This window comes from Mustela putorius, unplaced genomic scaffold, assembly GCF_011764305.1.
Source record: "Mustela putorius furo isolate JIRA1106 unplaced genomic scaffold, ASM1176430v1.1 tig00004039_pilon_pilon_pilon, whole genome shotgun sequence".
In the NCBI taxonomy this organism is placed as follows: Eukaryota; Metazoa; Chordata; class Mammalia; order Carnivora; family Mustelidae; genus Mustela; species Mustela putorius.
Genome location: NW_025422174.1, coordinates 524,466 through 546,236, shown reverse-complemented (window position 1 = coordinate 546,236; position 21,771 = coordinate 524,466). Strand labels below are relative to the sequence as shown.

Below are 21,771 nucleotides of genomic sequence, written 5' to 3'. Positions count from 1 at the left end.
GGATTAGTCGCCGCTTCCGTCGCCGCCGATTCGTCAAGGACCCCCGGCCAAAGCAGCTGGATAGTCGTGGTGAAGCCCACTCTCCGGGGAATGCGGCCAATCTCCAGGTTCCCTGGGCCGCACCTTTCGAGCCTTAAAGGGCGCCGGCCGAGGCGAAGCCGCTTTCCTCGGCCCCGTGGATCTCCTGGCGGCACCCATGGCGAAAGTGCGAATGTAGACGTTGTGCTCGCTGGGCCTCACGCAGGTGGCGGTGGTGTTTGGTGCGCGCGCCGGGGAGGTGGTGGTGGGGGGGCGCCGCCGCCGCCACCGCTGCGGGGCCGGGTCTCGCGCTGCCGCCGCCGCCGCCGCCGCCGCCGCCTCGCGCCGCTGAGGTGCCGCGCGGGGTGGGGGGAGGGGGAGCCGCTCGCCACGAGCGGGTGAGTGAGGCCTCGCCGCGCGTGCGCGGGGATGGGGGGGCCGATCGCGCCGGGGCGGGAGGAGAGGGCAGCGGCGCGCGTTCCCCCCACCCCCCCCGCCCGGATTCGGGGCCGAAGCCGGGTCTCGGGCTCGGTCTCGCGGTGTTTCCAACGCCCCGACGAGGTGCCACCTCTTGGCCAGAGGATCGGGGCGCGGGGACGCGAGCGGGTGTGTGGGAGCGAGAGCCGGGCTCGGCCCGGGCCGCTGGCCGGTGAGGAGGCGGGAGGGGGCGGGGCCTGCCAGGGGGCGGGGGAGGGGTCTGGCTCGGGGGCCAAGCGGGGCGCGCGCCGGGCCGAGCGGGAAGGTAAGGGGGCGCGCGGCGGGCCTGGGGGCCTGCGGGAGAGTTGGGAGGTGCGGGGAGGATGGGGTGCTGTGGCGAGAGCGGGCGCGGGGGCTCTGGGGGGCCGCGGGTCGCGGCGGGGTGTGGACACTGCGGCGAGGGGACGACCCCACGGCCCGGCGAGTCGGGGAGCGGCGGCCGGGAGTCGGGCCGCAGCCCCAGCCCCGCGCCTGCCCCCTTTGCGAACAGGGTAGATGAGCAGCGATGGATCAGGAAGGCGGGGGAGATGGGCAGAAGGCCCCGAGCTTCCAGTGGCGGAACTACAAGCTCATCGTGGATCCTGCCTTGGACCCTGCCTTGCGCAGGCCTTCTCAGAAGGTGTACCGCTACGATGGCGTCCACTTCAGCGTCAACGTGAGTGCCCAGGCCGTGCCCCGCGGGGCGCTGGGTCAGCTCGCTTGGGCAGCCTGACCTTCCCGCCCGCGGCGCGCCTTCTCACGAGGGGCCGCCGGGACCCTGCTCCTGCGCGCGCGGCCGACGTGCTCCCGAGCTCAGCGGCCTGGCTCGCCGGCAGCTGTTTCTGTGCCTGCTTCTTGCTAGGACTCGAAGTACATACCCGTGGAAGACCTCCAGGACCCCCGCTGCCACGTCAGGTCCAAAAACAGAGACTTCTCCCTCCCGGTCCCCAAGTTTAAGGTCGGTGTCTGCTAGACTCGGGGTGCGGTGGCCCTTGCTGGGTGGGTGCGCGTGCGGAGGAGCCGGCCTGGTCATAGCGTCTCAGCAGAAGCTAGTACAGGGGACGGGGGCTCGTCTCCGCGGGTGGCAGCCGGATCGTGTCATCTCTGAGGCGGGCACACTGAGTCGCTCTGGAGAAGAGTCGTGGAAAGGTGCAGGCGAGGTGCTCCCGGCGGGGGTGCTGGCTTCCTGAACGGGGAAGTGCAGGCACGTTCAGTTGCTGTACCCGGCCCGGGGCACCCCCAGAAGGCGCACAGCATGACCGTGCCCTGGTGCGGGACCCCAGTTGCTCCACAGTTCAGCAGAGTGACAGGCTGGGGACGCCTTCGTTGGAGTCCTTAGCACTCCTGTGCCACGTGATCCTCCATCTCGTTCCCTCAGAAAATTCCCGTTTCCCTGTCTGGGCAGGATTCTCATCAGGCCGTGGACTGGCCCTTGAAACGGGTGGTTCTTGGTTGCTCCATTCGCTCTTTACTCTCCTTCATTTGTAGGGAGTTCTCTGTCAGGTCCCCCCACCTCTTTGTACACTTTGTACACTCCCGGGACCGTCTTTCTCATGCCCGTGATTGTGACTTCCAGTTTTCTGTTCCCAGACAAATTCAGTCTCTCCACTCCAGACTTGTATGCCTGGAGAGGGACAGCTCCATCTGGAGGCCCCGGAGACACAGCAAACTCAAGAGACGGGGGACAAGTTACCTTTACCCCTTCCATCTCCGTTTTACTGACGAGCGCTAGCCGTCTGCTCAGCTGCAGAAACGGGAGGCTTGGGAGTCATCCTTTGATTGCCCTCTTCTTTATCACATAGCGCGTTACCAAGGCCTGCTGACTCCTTTTCCTAAACGGATCTTCGCTTCATCTTAGTTTTCCTATTTCCATTGCTGGTTTTCAGTGCGGACTCTTAGATTCACTTTTCTGGGTTTCCTTGCTGCTTTGTCTTCTCCCGTTTCGTGTTGCACCCTGCCGTGTGTTTTTGTATTTTATTCTTACATTACTTTCGTTGCCAAGTCCATGTTTTGTGCATTGGCACGTACAGTTATTGATCTGGCCATGCCTCATCTCCTGCCTTCCTCGTGTACACCTGTTTCCTCGCTACCGTACGCTTTACAGCTCCTATGAGATGCCAAGTACTTTTACAGTTCTGTGTCTTACAGTCCTTGTCACCTGGTGAACTCTCGCTCCCCAAAAAGCCAATATGAGTGACACCCTCTTTACGAATTCTTCCCTACCTGCACTCACCGGGCCTCCAGACACCCCGTCGACACTCATGTCACATGACATTTGTGTCCTCTTGGGACTGTGTGTGTCTGTCTTACCTGCTTTTTTGAACCAGAATCTTTATTTTTTTCATCTTTGCGTTCCTACTGTTCAGTCCGTGGCAAAAGGTAAACTAGTGAGTGAGTTTCTACAATTAATTTTTTCCGCGTGTGCGTACTTCTCAGTTGTACGTTCTTGGTTCTTGTGGTATTCTGTGACAAGAAGGCAGAGCAGAGAGGGGTCAGTCTTGTTGGGGCCCTTTCCCCGTTTCTTTGCCTGTGTTTCCTGGTCTTCTCTGGACCAGGCTTCCCAAAGGGCAAAGGCACCGTGGTCAGTATTGAGACCCCACTCAAACCTCCTGTCCTCTCCACAGCTGGATGAGTTCTATATCGGACAGATCCCACTGAAGGAAGTGACTTTCGCGAGGCTGAATGACAACGTGCGGGAGACCTTCCTGAAGGATATGTGCCGAAAGTACGGTGAGGTGGAAGAGGTGGAGATCCTTCTTCACCCCCGTACTCGCAAGCACCTGGGCCTGGCCCGCGTGCTCTTCACTAGCACTCGGGGAGCCAAGGAAACAGTCAAAAACCTCCACCTTACCTCCGTCATGGGCAACATCATCCATGCCCAGCTCGACATCAAAGGTGAGGGCTCTCTTGCCTGCTGCCTAAGGTTGAGCTCCCGCAGAGACTGTACGTGCAAATGCCTGTGGGGGCCGGGCACATGATCAGGCTCATGATTCCTCCATGAAACTCTTGGGGCCAGGTGTGTTTCTGAAATTAGAATTTTACAGAGGGATTATGGCTTTTTGTGTGTTTTGCGTGTGTTTGTGATCTTTGGCAAGGTTGGGTAGCATCGGACAGGCCAGCACGGAACCGTATTTGTAAGAAAACATACAAAGGGTCACCCTAGGTACGATCGGTATAAGCTAGTAAATCCCCCCAGCTCAGATCAGATATTGAGGTCAAGTTCCAAAAAAGGCTTGGTCTGGAGGTTCTTGTGTTTTTGAGATTTGGGATCGAGAATTTGGGACCTGTGCAGAGGACTGAAGCAGCCTGGGGTTGTGCGTGCAGAGGCCGTAGGGAGGAGCGAGGGCCTGGGGGGACCTGAGGAGGCCTGGGGAGTAACGCGCCACGGAAGGAGGCAGCTGTTAGTCGGCATTAGCCAGTTTGCAAGTGGGAATGAGGACTAATATTGCCAAGTATTGTTTTATTATTAAGTCACAAATCTAGGCTTCTGTGTGCAATCTCAGGGTTTTAAATGCTGCAACCCCCTCCCCCAAATTTCTTAAGAGATTTTGTTGGGCAAGTGAGATAACTGTGGCCTGGATTTAGCCCTCAGGCTGCCATTTTGCCACCTTTAGTTTATAGGATGAAGAGCATGGTGGGATGTAGCATCAGATGATCTGGGTTTGAATTCGTCTGCCACTGACCAACTTTGTGACTTTGTGCAGGTCAATTTTCTTTGAGCCGATAAAATAGGGGTACTGGTGCTTCTCTTTCCTGGTGATATCCAACTCCATAAGATAAATAGAGGTGTTTATTTATAAGCAGAGGTGTTTATTTATAAGCTGCAAAGCACTGTTCAGTATGTCGTTTGTAGTATCGTTAGGCAGAGACGAGATAGGAGGTCCCAAAGATAGAGGTAACATAGCTGGAGTCCCTGAGCCCAAGACGCCAAGAAATTGTAGGAAACTGGAGGTCTGAGGAAGAAGTGGGAACGACAGATCGGGGAGGAGGGGTTTCTCTATCTCAATCTGATGGTTCCCCTCTTCCTCCCTCCAGGACAACAGCGGATGAAGTACTATGAACTGATAGTCAACGGCTCCTACACCCCTCAGACAGTGCCCACCGGGGGCAAGGCCCTGAGTGAGAAGTTCCAAGGCTCTGGTGCGGCCCCTGAGACAGTAAGTAGCTTGTGGTTGCTGTGGCCCTAGCCACGCGGGCACGGTCCTCGGGTGCCAGGAACGGTATTTGAGAGGTTCTGCACTTCCCTGTTAAGGATAGCAAGAACCGAGAAAAGATGCTGAGATGCTTTCAGAGGACAGGGAATTGGGGCTCTTGGTTTGGGAAAGGACAGGTTGTCACGTGGTACTTGATCTGTTCTGTTCTCCCTGCTCTGCTTCTGCCGTTCCAGACCGAATCCCGCCGCCGCTCCTCATCTGACACGGCTGCCTACCCGGCAGGCACCACTGGTGTGGGCACTCCTGGCAATGGCACCCCTTGCTCCCAGGACACGAGCTTCTCCAGCAGCCGACAAGACACCCCATCTTCCTTTGGCCAATTCACCCCTCAGTCCTCCCAAGGAACCCCTTACACATCTCGGGGCAGCACCCCCTACTCTCAGGACTCTGCCTACTCCAGCAGGTGCAGAATGAACACCTCTGGGACCCCCGGATTCTGGGAGTTGCCACTGGGAAGAAGATACCTGGAGTCTCTCTAAAAGGGCATTGGGAGTCATTTGTCCTGGTTTCGGTGTGGCTTCAGCTAACCTATCCCTGTCCTCGGGGGACTCACTGTCTAGCTAGAAACCCAAGAGCATCTAGACTTTTCTTTGGGGGCGGTGTCTCGAGGGGCTTCGAGTCCTGAGAACCAGGACTCTAGGGTTTGGTCCTCCAGAGCTGAACGCAGCTAACTCCTGCACTTTCTCTCCAGCACCACTTCAACCTCCTTCAAGCCCCGGCGCTCGGAGAACAGCTACCAAGATTCCTTCTCCCGCCGCCACTTCTCCGCATCTTCAGCCCCCACGACCACCTCCACAGCTGTCTCCGCCACGACTGCAGCCACTGCCGCCGCCTCCTCCTCCTCCTCCTCGTCCTCCTCGTCGTCCTCGTCCTCGTCGTCCTCCCATTTCCGCGGGACTGACTCGAGCTACCCCGCGTATTACGAGAGCTGGAATCGCTACCAGCGCCACGCGTCCTACCCTCCCCGCCGGGCGACCCGGGAGGAGCCCGCTGGGGCAGCCTTTGCCGAAAACGCAGCTGAGCGCTTCCCACCCTCCTACACCTCCTACTTGCCCCCTGAGCCCAGCCGGCCCGCTGACCAGGACTACCGGCCGCCTGCCTCAGAAGCCCCACCCCCGGAGCCTCCAGAACCTGGTGGAGGCGGGGGTGGGGGGGGGCCCAGCCCGGAGAGAGAGGAAGCTCGGACCTCCCCCCGCCCAGCTTCACCTGCCCGCTCCGGCTCCCCGGCCCCAGAGACCACCAATGAGAGCGTGCCCTTCGCTCAGCACAGCAGCCTGGATTCCCGCATTGAGATGTTGCTGAAGGAGCAGCGCTCCAAGTTTTCTTTCCTGGCCTCCGACACAGAGGAAGAGGAAGAGAACAGCACCGCAGGCCCGGGGTCTAGAGACTCAGGGAGCGAGGTGCCTTCGGGGTCAGGTCACGGTCCCTGCACACCCCCTCCAGCCCCGGCTAACTTTGAGGACGTGGCCCCGACGGGGAGTGGGGAACCCGGGGCTACCCGGGAGTCTCCTAAGGCCAACGGACAGAACCAGGTGAGCTTGGGGTCAGCCAGCAGAGGTGCCTGGGATCCGGGAAACAGGGTTGGACCCTTCGGGGGAGGGAATTAGGCAAGAGAACGGATTTGAGGGAAAGCCCTGGGAATAGACAGAAGCTTTCCGTGACCCGCCTCTGCATCCCTACAGGCTTCTCCATGCTCTTCTGGAGAGGACATGGAGATCTCCGACGATGACAGGGGCGGCTCACCCCCTCCGGCCCCAACACCCCCCCAGCAGCCTCCGCCGCCGCCGCCTCCGCCCCCTCCTCCCCCTCCTTACCTGGCCTCTCTGCCCCTTGGGTACCCTCCCCACCAGCCTGCCTACCTCCTCCCACCACGCCCTGATGGGCCGCCGCCCCCCGAGTACCCCCCACCTCCTCCGCCACCCCCCCACATTTATGACTTTGTGAACTCCCTAGAGCTCATGGATCGACTTGGGGCTCAGTGGGGAGGGATGCCCATGTCCTTCCAGATGCAGACCCAGATGTTAACTCGGCTTCACCAGCTGCGGCAGGGCAAGGGATTGACTGCTGCCTCAGCTGGTCCCCCTGGTGGAGCCTTTGGGGAGGCCTTCCTCCCATTCCCAGCCCCCCAAGAGGCAGCCTATGGCTTACCGTATGCTCTGTACACACAAGGGCAGGAAGGCCGAGGGGCCTACTCCCGGGAGGCCTACCACCTGCCTTTGCCCGTGGCAGCCGAGCCCCTGCCCTCCTCCTCGGTCTCGGGAGAAGAGGCCCGGCTACCTCCCAGGGAGGAAGCAGAGCTGGCGGAGGGCAAGGCCCTACCATCGGCAGGCACTGTGGGACGTGTGCTGGCCACCCTTGTCCAAGAGATGAAGAGCATTATGCAACGAGACCTCAACCGCAAGATGGTGGAGAATGTGGCCTTTGGGGCCTTTGACCAGTGGTGGGAGAGCAAAGAAGAGAAGGCCAAGGTGAGGGGCGCTGCCTGGCCTGGGAGACCTTGGGGCTCCGTGGGAGAAAGTAGATTTCTGGTTTGTAAGGCCCTTAGATCTCTTGAGTTTCGATCTTCAACGTTTCCGTTTGTAGAGTGGGGCTACTAGTAGCTGCTTTGTGAGGTGGGCGGCCTAAAGGAGCAGACTTTGGAGAAGACGCTGTACAGGGGCTGGTGCACGGGAGGTGTGGCATAGATCTGTGTCAAATAGAGGAGTGAGGAGATGCGTTTCTGTATTCCTGGGACCTGGGAGTAGTTCTCAGGCAGGAGGCAGGAGGGAGCGCCTGGGTTCCGGGGCTCAGTCCCCCTACTGCCTGCAGCCATTCCAGAACGCAGCCAAACAGCAAGCCAAGGAGGAGGATAAAGAGAAGACCAAACTCAAAGAGCCGGGCCTGCTGTCCCTCGTAGACTGGGCCAAGAGCGGGGGTACCACGGGCATCGAGGCCTTCGCCTTTGGATCAGGGCTGCGAGGGGCCCTGCGTCTGCCTTCTTTCAAGGTACCTAGAACTGATCTTGCTTCATAGGGAGGAGAGGGTGGGGTGGGGACCTCTCTCCCTTGGGGTAAGTAGAGGGTGGTTGGGAACCATGAATGTTCCCAACATCTCTTCCCACGCTCCAGGTGAAGCGAAAAGAGCCTTCAGAAATTTCCGAGGCCAGCGAAGAAAAGAGGCCCCGTCCTTCCACTCCAGCTGAGGAAGATGAAGATGGTGAGTGGGAAGTCGGGGGGGGCGGGAAGGGGAAGGGGCAGGGGCTGCCAGCTTCGGGCAGGAACGCTGGAAGCAGCGAGAAAGGGGGGGTAGGTGTTGGCCAAGTGGCCAAGTCGAGGTTTCGGTGCGGAGTTGAAGCGGTGCTGAGAGGGACGGGAAGCTTAAGATAGGGTTATCCCTGGGTCCTGGTTGTGGTTCTTACTCTGGTGTGCTGGTTGCAATGTCCCGTTTCGTATCTCCCTTGTAACACAAAATGGTAATTTCAGCATCTAGAATCCTGTGGTGTCGAGGTCAAACAGGTCACTTACCTCGGTTTTCCGTCTAAGGCTTAAGCTCTTCCCCAACCTTCCTTCCAGTTTGCCTGGGTGTGAGGTGTTGGTTGGTGGCTTATGTGGCCAGGGAACTTCCTTACTGAGTCTGATTGGCTTCCCTGGAGACCCGTGGGTCTTGGTGCTGTTTTCTTGGGGCAGGCGTAGCCAGTCTGCTCCCTCTTCCACCAGACCCAGAAACGGATGAAAGGTGGAACAGGTGTGGTGCGGCTGAACTACAGAAAATGCTAGGTAGCTCTGGGGGTTTTGTGTTTCTCTGTTGAGCTTCCGCTTCTTGTCTGTGAAATGAGGTCTGTGTTGTGGGACCATCAGAAAGGTCAGCAGTGCTGTGTGCAAGGCTCCTCTCAGGCCAGGGGAACGGGAACTGTTGTTGCTGATGGTAAATTCTCTAACTGCCACTCAACTGGGCCTAGACCCTGAGCGAGACAAGGAGGCTGGAGAGCCTGGACGTCCAGGGACCAAGCCCCCGAAGCGGGACGAAGAGCGAAGCAAGACCCAGGGCAAGCACCGCAAGGCCTTTGCTCTGGACAGCGAAGGGGAGGAGGCGTCCCAGGAGTCCTCCTCAGAGAAGGTGAGGCGCAGGGGCCGTGGCGCCCCCTCCCTGCCAAGAGCTTCCTGAGTTCCCGTCCCCATAACCAGCTCCTCGCTGGGCTGGAGCCCAGAGAGCTGTGCCCCCTGGAGGAGCGCTGTCTTGTTGTTAGTCCCCATTTGTCCTTTTCTTTAAGGATGAGGAGGAGGATGAGGAAGATGAAGAAGATGAAGAGCGCGAGGAAGCCATGGACACGGCAAAGAAGGAGACGGAAGCGTCAGATGGTAAGTACAGACGGGACGGTAGAGCCCTGCCTTGGGGAAGAGCGGGCTCGCCGCCTGCTGACCCTCCTTTGCTGAGCGCAGAAGCCTCATGCTGCGTGTTGGTCTGCTTTGCTCTTCCCCAGAGCAGCTTCCTTCAGTCCCTCTTTTGGAAGCCTTGGCCCATTGTAAACAGTACCTGACGCCCAGGCCGCTGCCTTCTGCTTGCTTCCTGTGCGGACACATAGTTCTCTCCTGAAGGCAGGACAGCAGAACTAACTTCCTTTCCCAGGCCCTCAAGAAGAGGGGTCTGGGTTCCGCTGCTGCCCCCGATACTACCAGGCTGGGCCTTTCTGCTCTGAGCGCTGCTCTTGGAAGCCCTGCCCCGAGCTGTGCTTCTCCCCCCTCAGCTGCCACCACCAGACACAGCTCCACTCTCCACCTGGACACCCGTTCGTCCGTCCACATCCGCTGAGTCTGGGCTACATGGTTTAGTCTTGCTTCTCCTTCACTTGTTCAGAGCTAGCTGTTGAGCCCTTACTCGGTACCAGGCCCTGTTCTAGGTATTGGGGACACTTGGGATCGGTTGGAGGGGAGGAGGAGACTTGACAATTGAACACGTAGTAGCGCCTTGGGTAGAGATCTGTGGTTTGAAGAAGAGAAACTAGGTCACTGGGGTAGGGAGTAACGGGTGGGGGAGCCGGGGAAAGATGGGCTGTTCTCGAGCTCCTGGAGAAGGAGTGCCTCTGAGAAGTGCCGTTTCAGCAGAGGCCAGGCGGGGAGAGCGATGATCTGAGAGGCTGTCTTTTCAGGAAGGTAGAGGGTGGGGTCCCCTGCTCGACGCGGGGAGACTGCCACACATGCGCTTGGTCACCGCTGTCTGTCCGTTTCGCCGCCTCCGTGTCGCTGGCACTTGTTGCCTTCTCTGGTCCTGCTGGCCTGTCGTAGAAGACTCACTTGAGAGAAGTGAGAAGATTCACTTAGAGTCCTCTGCAGCAGTGTTGACGCATCCCCTGCCTTTGGTTCATTCCTCCTCCTCGCCAGTCCATCTTCCAGTCTGCAGACAGACTTCTCTTTCCTTCCGCGCACACCTGATCCTGCGGCTTCTCTCCATAAAGTCTATTTCTAGCTCCCTATTTTCTAGAAGGTGACTCCTCAGCCCGGTACTTTGGGCCATTTATAACCTAGCTCCTGTTTATTTGTTCGGCTCCTCCTCGCCACGCTCCAGGCCCATCCCAGGCCGCCGCCACCACCATCTATTCTAAATTCATCCGCTTGTGTTCCTCAGACACTTCGTAATTCTTACCTTCTTATAAAGCCCTTCCGCCATATTTCCATTTCTTGGAGGCATAGAGCATGTAACACTTAGAAAGCTTATATTACTCTGGAATCCTTTTTATGAGTCTTCTCCAGGCAGCTTCTCGGAGACCCACCTTGGGAACGTCTTCAGTAGTTAGCGCAGAGCGCTTAGCGGTGTCCGGGCTCCCGTTTCCCTCGCCTCTGGCACCCCGGTTGGCCCTCATTTCTGCCTGTCCTCCTTGACTGGAGCATCTCCTGCCTGGGGCTCCCTCCCCTGCCTGGGGCTCCCTCCCCTGCCTGGGGCTCCCTCCCCTGCCTGGATCTTCAGGCGGAATCCAGGACTTCCCTTTGCCACACTCTCCTGGTCTTCCACACGGAAGTTGGTCCCGCTGTGAACAAATAGCCTGCTCGTCTAACTCCTTGAGGGTTGGACTTCCCAGCGCCTGGCGCAGAGCCTAACCAGTCCGTAGTAGAGAGTCAGTGAGTGGACCCATGGCTTGACCAAGTGAGGGGTGTTCCCACCTCGCCTGATTGCCCCTTCTGGATTTCCAGGCGAGGACGGGGAAAGCGATTCGTCCTCCAAATGTTCTCTGTATGCTGACTCAGATGGTGAGAACGACAGCACGTCGGACTCCGAGAGCAGCAGCTCATCCAGCTCCTCATCTTCCTCGTCTTCCTCCTCCTCATCGTCATCCTCATCATCATCTGAGTCCTCCTCGGAAGAGGAAGAGGAAGAGGAGCAGCCGGCAACCATACCCTCAGCATCGCCTCCCCCCAGAGATGTCCCCGCACCCCCGCCAGCGCCCGTGGAAGAGCCCGAGCCCGAGCGGGTCGCGGGCTCCCCAGCCACACCCCTCCCTGAACAGGAGAAGTCTCCAGCAAGACCTACAGGTGGGTGGTGCCCAGCGGGTGCTTTGGTCTTTGTTTATGTTTGTATCTGTCTTTGTGAGAGCGTCAGGGCCGTGTTTGTGAATGATGTGCCAGTGTGTGACTTTGTTTGAAAGCATACACGTTGGCCGGAAGTCATCATCTCCTGCCTGTCCTCCCTTGGAGACGTTTATGGCCACATTCAAACCGTGCTGCCGGGAGTGGCTCGCTGAGCCGGAGCAGGGTGTAGGGTGTCTGGCTAATACGGACAGCAGTGGTCTCTTTCAGCAACACCCCCTGCCCCGCCCGGCCCAGCATGGTCTCTAAGTTAAGTAAGGAGAAAATCCCCAGTTTAACAAGTTCTTCCTATTAATTTTTCTTGAGCTTTTGCCTTAACGTGTTGTGTACTTACAGGCGATTCAATGGACAGATAGGTAGAAGACAGCTTGAACAGCATTGGCTTGGAAGCTAATTTCACCTTACTTTGCCTTGTGGATTTGTACGTTTGATCGTTCCTTTATAGCACGGACACCTAACTTATGTTCTGAGTGACGTGTTCCGGCAGTGGAGTTGACTTACTGACCCTTGAACGATGCCAGGGTTCGGGGCGCCGGCCCCCTATGCAGTTGAAAATCCACCAGTAACTTTTGACTCCCCAAAAACTTAGCTCTTAATAGTCTACGGTTGACCAGAAGTCTTACTGATGATGCAGATGGTTAACACATTTTCTGCATGTGATACATACCGTGTACTGTATTCTTGCGAAGAGAGTAAGCAAGAGAAAAAAAATTTTTTTTGAGAAAAAAAATCTTTAAAGTCATAAGGAAGTTAATATTTACTATACTCTATCACATTTCCCAGAAAAAGCATGTGTATAAGTAGCCCCGCACAGTTTGCACCTGTGTTGTTCTAGGGTTGTCTGTATTTTAGGGCAGCTGCAGAGGCGCAGCGGTAGGCACGAAGGGCCCTGTTCCCACCCTCCTGAAGCTTACGGGCTAGAGACAGTTTAGTTGAGTAATAAGTATCTCAGAAAATCTGGGATGACAAGCTGGTAAGCCCCATGAGAGAAAGGTACAGGCACTCGGAGAACCTGAGCACATCTGTGAGCACCTCTTTGCTGGTGTCTTCTGCTGAAGTGTTCTTGGGCTGCAGTCAAGGCAGAGCAGGCAGCCGGGCTTGGTTAGCATGAAGCCCTGAGGGCGGAGGAAATAGCGTGTCAGAAAGCATAAAACCTTCTGGATGGTGGGGAGCGAGGGGGAACGAATGACTGAAACGGGAGAGGTGAGCAAGGACTGGGCTGTACAAGAGGAGTCGCTCTGGTAGGAACTGGGTCTTTATCTTGAGGGCAGTGGAATGCTGTGGAAGGAGTGACGCGATCTTATTTGTGTTTTGAAAAGATGCGGTGCAGAGAGAACTAGGAGAGGGGCCAGAGTCTGTGTTCCGGTTAGTAAGTAAGGCAAGCGGTGGTGGTAGCTTGGACTAGGATGGTGTTGGGAAGGCTTGAGTAAGGCGGTTTTCAAGATGGGCTGTGTACTCGCGCTGGCCTTCCAGACCCCCCTCTCAGATGTTACCGAGAACCTGTGATCTGAGATGATCAGTGACCACGTAAAGACCTCCCAGCGCTCTTGGACTCTGCTCCGGTGTCGACCTCATGAGAGAAGTTGAGGGTCTCATTAACCAGATGCCTCCCCGGCCTTTCCTGAGCCCACTGGTCACAGAAGAGCTGGTGATCAGAGGGTGTCGCTGTCAGTGGGGTGGATAGAGAGAGTGGGGCATGGTCAGGCTTGCATTTCTCCAGAAAGATCATCCTGGTGGGAAGGGGGGATTTGGAAGGGTGAGGAAGGAGGTAGGGTGACCCACGTGAGGCTGGAAGAGATGTAGGTAAGCGGAGGGCGTGAACCAGAGCAGCGCTGGTCACAGCGAGGTGTGAGGAGTAGAAGAGCAGATGAGGGACTGGGAGAAGTGGAGGAGGTGAACCGCTTGGTTAAAGAACTTTCCAGGAAAGGGAAGAGAAGGCAGAGAACCGGCACTCGGAAGAAAGCTCGTGTGCTTCCTTGGGCTTGACTTCGGTGTGCCTTCGGGACCTTCTGGTAAGAAACAGCCACCAGGCAGTTGGATCACGGGATCGGAGGGTCTGGAGAGAGCAGTAGGCTGGAAACGAGGTAGATGTTGGAGAGTAGGGCAGCTGTGGGTGAGAGTGCATTCACACGCTGGAACACCGTGTGCACCGAGAGAGGGGCCAGCGCCTTCCGGTCCTGGGCGAGGTTGGTGGGCAAAGGGGAGCTGGGGAAGGCCCCGCAGGAGCGGTCGGCGACATGGGGAGGAGACGGGGCAGCTTGGTTTTCCGAAGGCCGGAGTGGTGAGTATCAGCAGGCCGGAGGAGAGCTTGTCAGATAGGAAGAGCTTCCGCTGTGTTTGGCAGTTACGGGGTCACTGGTGACCTTATCACTTCAGTAGAGTGGGTCCGACTGGAGCCACGCTAGAGGGTGTGAAAGGAGCGAGCAGACCAGACGACAGAGATAAGCAGCCTTCTGGAAGGTAGGCCGCTCCGGGAAGACGAGCCGGGAGGCTGTGATGAGTGGTGTTAGCAAACGTTTCTCTGGTGCCTCGGGTGCGCCGGGCGCTCGGCCTGGCACACCGTGGGTTTGCTTCCTCGTCCAGGACACACACCGTCTGTTACTCCACTTTCCAGATGAGGACGTTGAGGCTTAGTGACATGCTTGAGGTCACCTGGCTGGGAACAGAGAAACGAAAGAGAATGCAGGGTTGGCGGAGGGTTAGTTTTTTAAAAACTCAAAAGGTGAGACTTAAGCATGTAGATTCAGGGCCGGAAGAGGGGCAGGTAGACAGGCCAGGAGAGAGCGCAGCACCTGTCGGGGCCCTTCCTGGGAGTGGGCGGGCGCACCCGTAATTGGGGAGCAGAGAGATGTGGGCTTTCATGCCCCGGGACCCCCGGGCTCACCCCGCAGTAGGAAGGAAGGGCATTTTCTGAGCAGCCGCGGGGAAGGGAGGAGTACGGGGAGGAGGAAGAAGGTGGGTGGGGCTTGCGACTCCGAGCGAGACTGAGAGTCGGGTGGGGGAGGAGAAACGCAGGGGTTCGGGCGAAGTCAGGGTGGGGGGTCTCCAGGGTGGCGGCAGCGGCTGAAGGCTGCGGAAGGTGCTGCGGAAGGAGAGGACGGCGAGGGCCCTGCGGGCAGGCACAGGAAGGAGCCGCTCGCTTAGGAGAAGGTGACAGGGCAGGGGGGCTCTAAGGGGGCAAATGGAACCGCCGATGGGTCAGCCGAAAGGACCTGAGGATTGTGCCCGGAGGGCTGGGCGTCGGGGGGCAGGGGCCCCCGGCAGGGCCATTCCGGGGGTTCCGAAGGTCATGTGCGCGCGTAGGGCGGGCCGCTGAGACCGAGTGAGGGAGAGCGCCGCAGGAGGCACGGCGGGGAGGACCGTCCCCGGCCAGACGACAGAGTTGGCAGAGGAGGAGGAAGTTAAGGCAAGTCCCCTGGCTTTTAGGGAACAGTGGGGTTGTGCGAGTTCCAAGCGGGAGCTGGGTAGAGGGTTGTGGCCCCGTGCCAAGAGGGCGCTTGTCTGGCGAAGCCCGAAGATGGGACCCGGACACCTCGGGGACTTGCTGTTCTTCTGTCTTCCAGTCTGATTGGTTCTCTCGTCTGATTCATCCTGCAGATGGGTTTCCCCTTCTTCTGCTCACCCCCACGGAGAAAGCCACTCCTGTCGTAGATCCTTACTCTCAGGGAAGCTTCTGGTTGGCCCGGCTTGGGTCAGGTGGTCATCCGTTAATGTAGGCTGCGCACAGAGTGGGGCAGGTCATGTTACGGAAACCTTGGCTTCGGGGAGTTGTATCGACTGGACGGGTTTCTTTCAGAATAAGAAGCAAAGGAGAAATCTGCGAGAAGAAGCCGAGCCACGAGGGGAATTCGTTCTCCTCAAGAGCCAGGTTTCCAGAGGGCTCAGTGGCTCCGGTGGGGTGATGGGTCAAAGGCAGGGCTGCTCCAAACAGAGAGGAGGAGAAGAAAGGGAGACTTGGAGAAACTGGAGAGCCTGGGACGAGCACCCGGACCTCACTAGCTTCGGAGTGGCTCCCTGCTGGTGAGGCTCCCCGCTGCTGTCCGCACGGTCAGGAGCCAGCAGGCTGAGGGCCTTGCTCGGGGCGTCTGGCTGGGTCACGTCTCCTGAGGTCTTGGACACAGGTCAGTCACTGCCTGCCTGGGTCAGGCCCGGTGTCAGACAGGACACCGCGGAGTCCCACAGCATGGCCACCCTCAGGGGTGGCCAGGGCCGTGAGGGGCAGTTGAAGAGAGCTCGAAATTCAGCCCAGGCCGTCTGGGTAGACCCTGTTCTGGCATTTGCGAGCTATAGGACCTTGGGCCAGTTATTAACCCCTCTCCGCCTCGGTTTTCTTATTGGTAAGCGGGGTCCAGTAATCGTGCCCACCTCACATGGTGGTTGTGGGGAATGAAGGGAGTACTTAGCATATGTGAAAGTCTTGGATGGATGCTTGACACAAAATACTAGTGGTCAGTCTGCCGCCACCCTGAAGCCTGGCACTTGAGAACCCCTGGCCTTCTGGTTCGGAGAGGAAGTTACTACCAGCATCTCGAGAAGTTGGGGTAACCTTCACAAAGATGGCGTTGAGCTGGGGCCGAAAGCCGCATGTGGCCTTCCCAGTAGGCAGGAGGCGGGGGGAGGTTTCAAAGCTGTGCCTGTACCGGTGGCCGAAACCCAGGAGCGGAGAGGGTCAGTCCGCAAGACAGGGTCTGCCCCAGAGACGAGGCGGTGTCCGTCTCGAGCTGTATTTAGAGCCCCGCACTCAGCAGCAGACTTGGGAGTCCCAGCCGAGGGAGGATGTGCTTCCTGTCCGGGGGGCCGGACAGAGAGCGCCCCCTGCTCAAGAGGGTGTGTCCCTTCCCCGGGCTGTCCCCCATCCTTGGGATCTCACCTTCACCCTTAGCTTCTTTAGGGGAGTCTTCCGGAGCCTCCCACCGCTCGGCAGGTGGTGGGAAGGGAGCCGACTTTGCTCAGTGTTTTCGTACAGAGGTTCAGCTGCTTACGTTGTTACCTTTCTCACATCACTAAACAGAGAACATTGTTGTAGTTGAAATAACGGATACTGTAAATCCGAGAGGGCTCACCGCGTGCCCATCACTCAGCGTGACCGGTACAAACGGTCGCGGCCTGGGGGCCTGCTCCTTGGACGTAGTTCAGTCTTGGTGAAGAGGTTAGAGCCTAAGCGTGTGTTTCTCCAGGGCCCCTGTCCCGACTCTCCACAGTCGGCTGTACATTTGTTTCCTGTCATTGTCCCCATCGGACTGTAAGCTCTGTGAGGGTTTTGAAAGTGTCCACTCGACTTGTTTGGTGCTCAGTGAATGTTTGTTGAGTGTATGAACGAGCAGGTGCATAATCCTCTCCTGCCACGGGAGCCCGCTGTGCCGAGGACGTCGCCGCTGGGAAGCAGCGCTGTTGGCTGAGCGGGCACAGGTGGCGGCCCGAAGCCGAGGCGAGCCAGCAGCCTGGCTGCGGCCTCCCCGGTGAGGCCGGCCGGTGCCCTGCCTGCCAGGAGTCTGCTCTGATGACATTGGCCCAAGTCAGTGACCCTCTTCCTTCTTCCTGTGTGCTTCCTTCCCCAGGTTCCACCGAGGAACCACCTCCCAGTGTGCCGCAGCCACCCACCGAGCCGCTGGTGGGACCCCCGGCCCCGGCCCCCCGCCCGGACGAGCGCCCCTCCTCTCCTATCCCCCTCCTGCCCCCCCCCAAGAAACGCCGGAAAACTGTCTCCTTCTCTGCCCTGGAGGAGGTGCCGGCGCCCGAGCCTGCCCCCGTCACCCCAGCGCAGATTAAGTGTCCCGGCCCCGCCTCCCGCAAAGCCCCCCGGGCTGCAGAGCGGACCATTCGAAACCTGCCCCTGGACCACGCGTCTCTGGTCAAGAGCTGGCCCGAGGATGTGGCCCGGTCAGGGCGGAGTCGCACTGGAGGCCGCGGCCGCGCTGCCGATGAGGAGGAGCCAGAGCCGGCGACAGAAGTGGACCTGGCGGTGCTGGCCGACCTGGCCCTGACTCCAGCCCGTCGCGGGCTGCCTGCCCTGCCTCCTGGTGACGACTCGGAGGCCACTGAGACATCAGACGAGGCCGACCGCCCAGGCCCCCTGCTCAGCCACATTCTCCTGGAGCACAACTATGCCTTGGCCGTCAAGCCGCCGCCCTCCACCCCGGCCCCTCGGCCCCTGGAGCCGCTTCCTGCCCCTGCGGCCCTCTTCAGCTCCCCAGCGGATGAAGTCCTGGAGGCCCCCGAGGTGGTGGTGGCCGAGGCGGAGGAGCCAAAGCAGCCGCCGCCACCGCTGCAGCAGCAGCAGCAGCAGCAGCAGGAGGAGGAGGAGGAGGAGGAGGAGTCCGAGTCTTCGGAAAGCAGCAGCAGCAGCAGCAGCGGTGGGGAGAGTGCTGTGCGGCGGCGCAGCCTCCGCTCCCACGCCCGGCGCAGGCGGCCCCCGCCCCCGCCCCCGCCCCCGCCACCCCCCACCTTTGAGCCCCGCAGCGAGTTTGAGCAGATGACCATCTTGTATGACATTTGGAACTCGGGCCTGGACTTAGAGGACATGGGCTACCTACGGCTCACGTACGAGCGGCTGCTGCAGCAGACGAGCGGCGCTGACTGGCTTAACGACACCCACTGGGTCCATCACACCAATATCCTGGGCCCTGGAGGCCGGCCTGCTCTGGACAGGAGGGCAGGCCCTGGGGACGGGGACAGGCTTCCCTGGGGTCGCACAGCTGGGTAGTGGCCCCCCTCGGATTGTCGCTAGCCTCTGGTTTATTCCGCCCCCGTCCAGCGCTCTCTGTTACACTCAGCCTGGGGAGCTCTCCTCTGGCCCCCAGGCCCTTCTGTCCTTCCTCCGTCTGCTCTGCTCACACTCAGTAGCGCTTGGGACCTCCAGCTAAGGTCAGTCACCCTTTCCTTGGGCTGGGACTAGGATAGAAGGGAGGGCCCCGGGGATCCGGCCGGCGAGGAACCCGTTTTCTTCCTTAACTCCCCGCACTCACCAACCTGAGCACTCCGAAACGCAAGCGGCGGCCCCAGGACGGGCCCCGCGAGCACCAGACAGGCTCCGCCCGCAGCGAAGGCTATTACCCCATCAGCAAGAAGGAGAAGGACAGGTACCTGGACGTGTGCCCCGTCTCGGCCCGGCAGCTGGAAGGAGCGGACACTCAGGTAAGACTCTGCCCTGCTGCCTGGCCCCCTGGCGTCTCTTCCCACGGTCCTGCTGTCACTTACCCCTGGTCCCTGGCTTGCCTCGCAGGGGACTAACCGCGTGCTTTCGGAGCGCCGGTCTGAGCAGCGGCGGCTGCTGAGCGCTATTGGCACCTCTGCCATCATGGACAGTGACCTGCTGAAGCTGAACCAGCTCAAGGTGAGGAGGCGGGACTCGGGGGAGGGCTGCACCACAGAGTCTCTTGGCCTCTTGGGGGTGGGTGCAGAGGTGAGGGGCCGAAAGCATGCTCCTCCCCTCGGAGGACAGCAGCCAAGGCACTGAGCGGCAGAGTCTGCCTTCCGCCCTCTAGTTCCGGAAGAAGAAGCTCCGGTTCGGCCGCAGCCGGATCCACGAGTGGGGTCTGTTTGCCATGGAGCCCATTGCGGCCGACGAGATGGTCATCGAGTATGTGGGTCAGAACATCCGCCAGGTGAGGCCCTGTACCCAGCCCCCGGTCACGTGGCAGCACGGGATGCTGGCCTGAGAACCACCTCGTCTCTGGGTAAAGCCCCACGTGACCTCCTGGTTCCACGGCGTAGTTGGTGAAACCTGCCTCCTTGTGCTTCCTTCCTTCCATCGACGGGAAGGGGTGCTCCTAAACTAGATGGTAACGACCCACAGGAAGCCCGGCCAGTGCTCGCTCTTGTTCTGAGGGCCTCCCACGGTTTCAGCAGGGGGATTGCAGTTGCCGTGCAAGGTGGCATTCGGTCGATCAGGAAGGGGAAGTTCGGGGGGGGCCGTGGCAGTGGGCACACAGTGACGTGGAAGCCAGGAGCTGAAGGAGGATGAACTCCCAGACTCAGGTGACGGGAAGAGTGCTCCCCGTTGCCAGACAGCATGTGCAAAGGCCCGGAGACAGGATAGTCTTAAGAGGGCAAGGTCAGCATGGTCAGTCGGAAAAACCAGGGCCAACGGCCACAGTGCAAGCTCCAAGGAGGCCAGTGGAGGCTGGACTCCACGGATCTTAGGAGCCGTGTGGGTGACCTGGGGCCAGTGGTAAGGGGAGGGAGGCTGTGGCGAAACGCTCCCCTGTAACAGGCTTCGCAGTCTGTGGGCCCCTCAGCTACAGCGTGAGGGGACAGCTAGAGGCGAAGACCGGTGGGGGCGCCATCGCAGAGATCCCGTAGGGGCCCAGGTGGCCCAGACGAGGCAGTTGCAGCCAATAGGAGTCTGTGGGTCCAAAGCCGCTGGCTGGACTGGACAGGCGAGTAGGGAAGGGGGGACGTGGTCATTTCTCTGTGCTGCTTGGAGCAGCTAGACGCATCTCCGGCTGCCAGTGAGGTGGGGAGCGAGCAGAAGGAGCAGCTGTGTGGCCACGAGGAGCTCGGTTCCGGGCCCGTGAGGTTGCCGGGCCCTGGGGACACCTAGAGGATGACGCCCAGCAGCACCACCGAGGTGGATTTTGGCTGGAGAGGGCAGTTTGGGAGGAGTCCCCAGCACTTACCTGGCAGCTGAAGCGCTGGAAGAGAGTGAGGTCCCCGAAGGAGAGAGCGCAGAGGGCTGAGCGTCCCATTTCCTGGGAAGAAGGAATCACTCCTTGCACAAGACTGTGGGCCCTGAAGGTGGCGAGTGGCAGCCCATGGGCGCCTGTTTCGGGGGGAGAGGGTCCTGGGAGAAGAGAAGGTCGGGGTTCAGCCTCTGAACTGGCCACGCTATCTTGGGAACTGGCCTGGCCCCACCGTAGACCGGGAGCCCCACTGGGGGCCGGACAGGGGCTCCAGGCAGGGGCTGTGGCTCCTGCCCACTGAGCCCTGCAGACTTCTCTTTGGGAGATGCAGAAGGGCAGCCAGAGGTGTCGGGGTTGGGGGGACCCTCTGAACGGGGGCTCCTGGAGCAGACGGTCAGCACATTGGGTCGGTGGGAGCCAGAAGGAGAGGTGCAGGTCCAGGACAGGCCAGTGTGGCCCCCAGGGGTGGTAGCCGGATGACTGTCCAGGGCCCCTTCACGGGGGCTGCCGGGGCACGGCGTGGTCTGGCAGGAAGCTGACCGCGGAGCACCCTGTTCTGCCAGATGGTGGCCGACATGCGGGAGAAGCGCTACGTGCAGGAGGGCATCGGCAGCAGCTACCTGTTCCGGGTGGACCATGACACCATCATCGATGCCACCAAGTGCGGCAACCTGGCGAGGTTCATCAACCACTGCTGCACGGTGCGCGTGGTGGAGGGGGGCCTGCGGGGGCGGGGGGGCGGCCCAGGGCAGGGGCTGCCGCTCATTCCGCCTTCCCTCCCGCAGCCCAACTGCTATGCCAAGGTGATCACCATCGAGTCCCAGAAGAAGATTGTGATTTACTCCAAACAGCCCATCGGCGTGGACGAGGAGATCACCTACGACTACAAGTTCCCGCTGGAGGACAACAAGATCCCGTGTCTGTGCGGCACGGAGAGCTGCCGCGGCTCCCTCAACTGAGGTGGGGCAGGACTGGTGCCCGCGCCCCTATTTATTCCCCGTGGTGCCCTGAGCTCCCTGCGCCCCAGCCTTAGCGGGCTCTGCAGGCCCCACCTGCCCCCGTCTCCAGATACGGGGTTGGGGGGCCCCAAGCCCAGCGAGGGAGCCTCAGTCCATTGAGGCAGCTTCTGCCTCCCCCGTCGCCCCCACCCACCTACCCCCTAACTTTTTTTTCTTTGCGGAGAAGAAGCTGTAAATGTTTTGTAGCTGCCAGCAGCTGTTTCCTGTGGAAACCTGGGGTGCCGGCCTGTACAGATCTTGTTCTTGGGGGGCTGCATAGCCTCCTTGCTTTGTGTTAATGGGGACTTCCCCTTTGTGCCCTGCGTGCACCCCTCCCCAGTTTAGGGGTCTCTAGGGGCAGTGGCCATGTTCTCCCCCCTGGGGGGGGCCCTGTGCCCCCAGTCCTAGGGACTCCGTGCCTGGAACCCTGCCTCATCTTCTGTTCCTGCCAGACCCTGTGGGTCGCCCTCCCGCCCTGGCGTCTGGAAGCTCCTGCTCCACCAGGCCCGGATGGTGGGAGGCGGGCCCTTCCTGTGGGGCTGGATTGTACATATGTTAATAGTGCAAACCCAACGCCACATTTTTATAATTGTGATTAAACTTTATTGTACAAAAGTGCTTGGTCAGTATCTTTGGGGAAGAGTAGGTGGGGGGCGGGGGTTTGAAGACAGGGGACTGGTCAAGCCAAGAGAGGGCAGCGGTGGACCGAAGTTTGGGGGGCGGACGTGCGGACTCAACCCCTCAGGCTGGAATGGTCACCCAGAAATCCCCCAGCAGGGTCAGCCAGAGCTGGGCCAAGGTTGGCGTCCCCTTCCCTTCCCAGAACCGCAGCTGCCGCTGGGCCTCTGGCATCCCGGGAAACCCAGCCCAAGGGGAGGACTGAGGTCATGCGGTGGGATGAGGTCAC

At 59.8% G+C, this 21,771-nt stretch overlaps 1 protein-coding gene across 5 annotated transcripts; it reads left to right on the top strand.

The window, feature by feature from the left end:
- Positions 1–72: 72 nt before the first annotated feature.
- SETD1A (SET domain containing 1A, histone lysine methyltransferase) lies at positions 73–21,479 on the top strand. Of its 5 annotated transcripts, none has more exons than XM_045072569.1 (19): positions 73–205; positions 986–1,150; positions 1,337–1,432; positions 3,099–3,369; positions 4,510–4,631; positions 4,862–5,091; positions 5,380–6,220; positions 6,371–7,156; positions 7,497–7,673; positions 7,796–7,883; positions 8,626–8,783; positions 8,938–9,025; positions 10,853–11,191; positions 16,804–17,856; positions 18,207–18,379; positions 18,468–18,578; positions 18,730–18,849; positions 20,430–20,567; positions 20,652–21,479. In XM_045072569.1, exons 2-19 carry the CDS (start codon positions 1,001–1,003, stop codon positions 20,823–20,825), a joined length of 5,115 nt encoding a protein of 1,704 aa, XP_044928504.1. In that variant the 5' UTR covers positions 73–205; positions 986–1,000; the 3' UTR covers positions 20,826–21,479. The 5 variants fall into 5 exon arrangements, with proteins under 5 accessions (XP_044928504.1, XP_044928508.1, XP_044928503.1 ...); XM_045072573.1 differs by having other exon boundaries at positions 123–244; positions 10,907–11,191; XM_045072568.1 differs by having other exon boundaries at positions 123–244.
- The last annotated feature ends 292 nt before the right edge of the window (positions 21,480–21,771 follow it).

Bases quoted from the DNA above. Each gene is read 5' to 3' on its own strand.
- SETD1A (XM_045072569.1), top strand. From the start codon at position 1,001: ATGGATCAGGAAGGCGGGGGAGATGGGCAGAAGGCCCCGAGCTTCCAG. The intron at 8,784-8,937 runs GTGAGGCGCAGG...CTTTTCTTTAAG, and splicing joins AGGAGTCCTCCTCAGAGAAG to GATGAGGAGGAGGATGAGGA. The intron at 18,579-18,729 runs GTGAGGAGGCGG...TCCGCCCTCTAG, and splicing joins TGAAGCTGAACCAGCTCAAG to TTCCGGAAGAAGAAGCTCCG.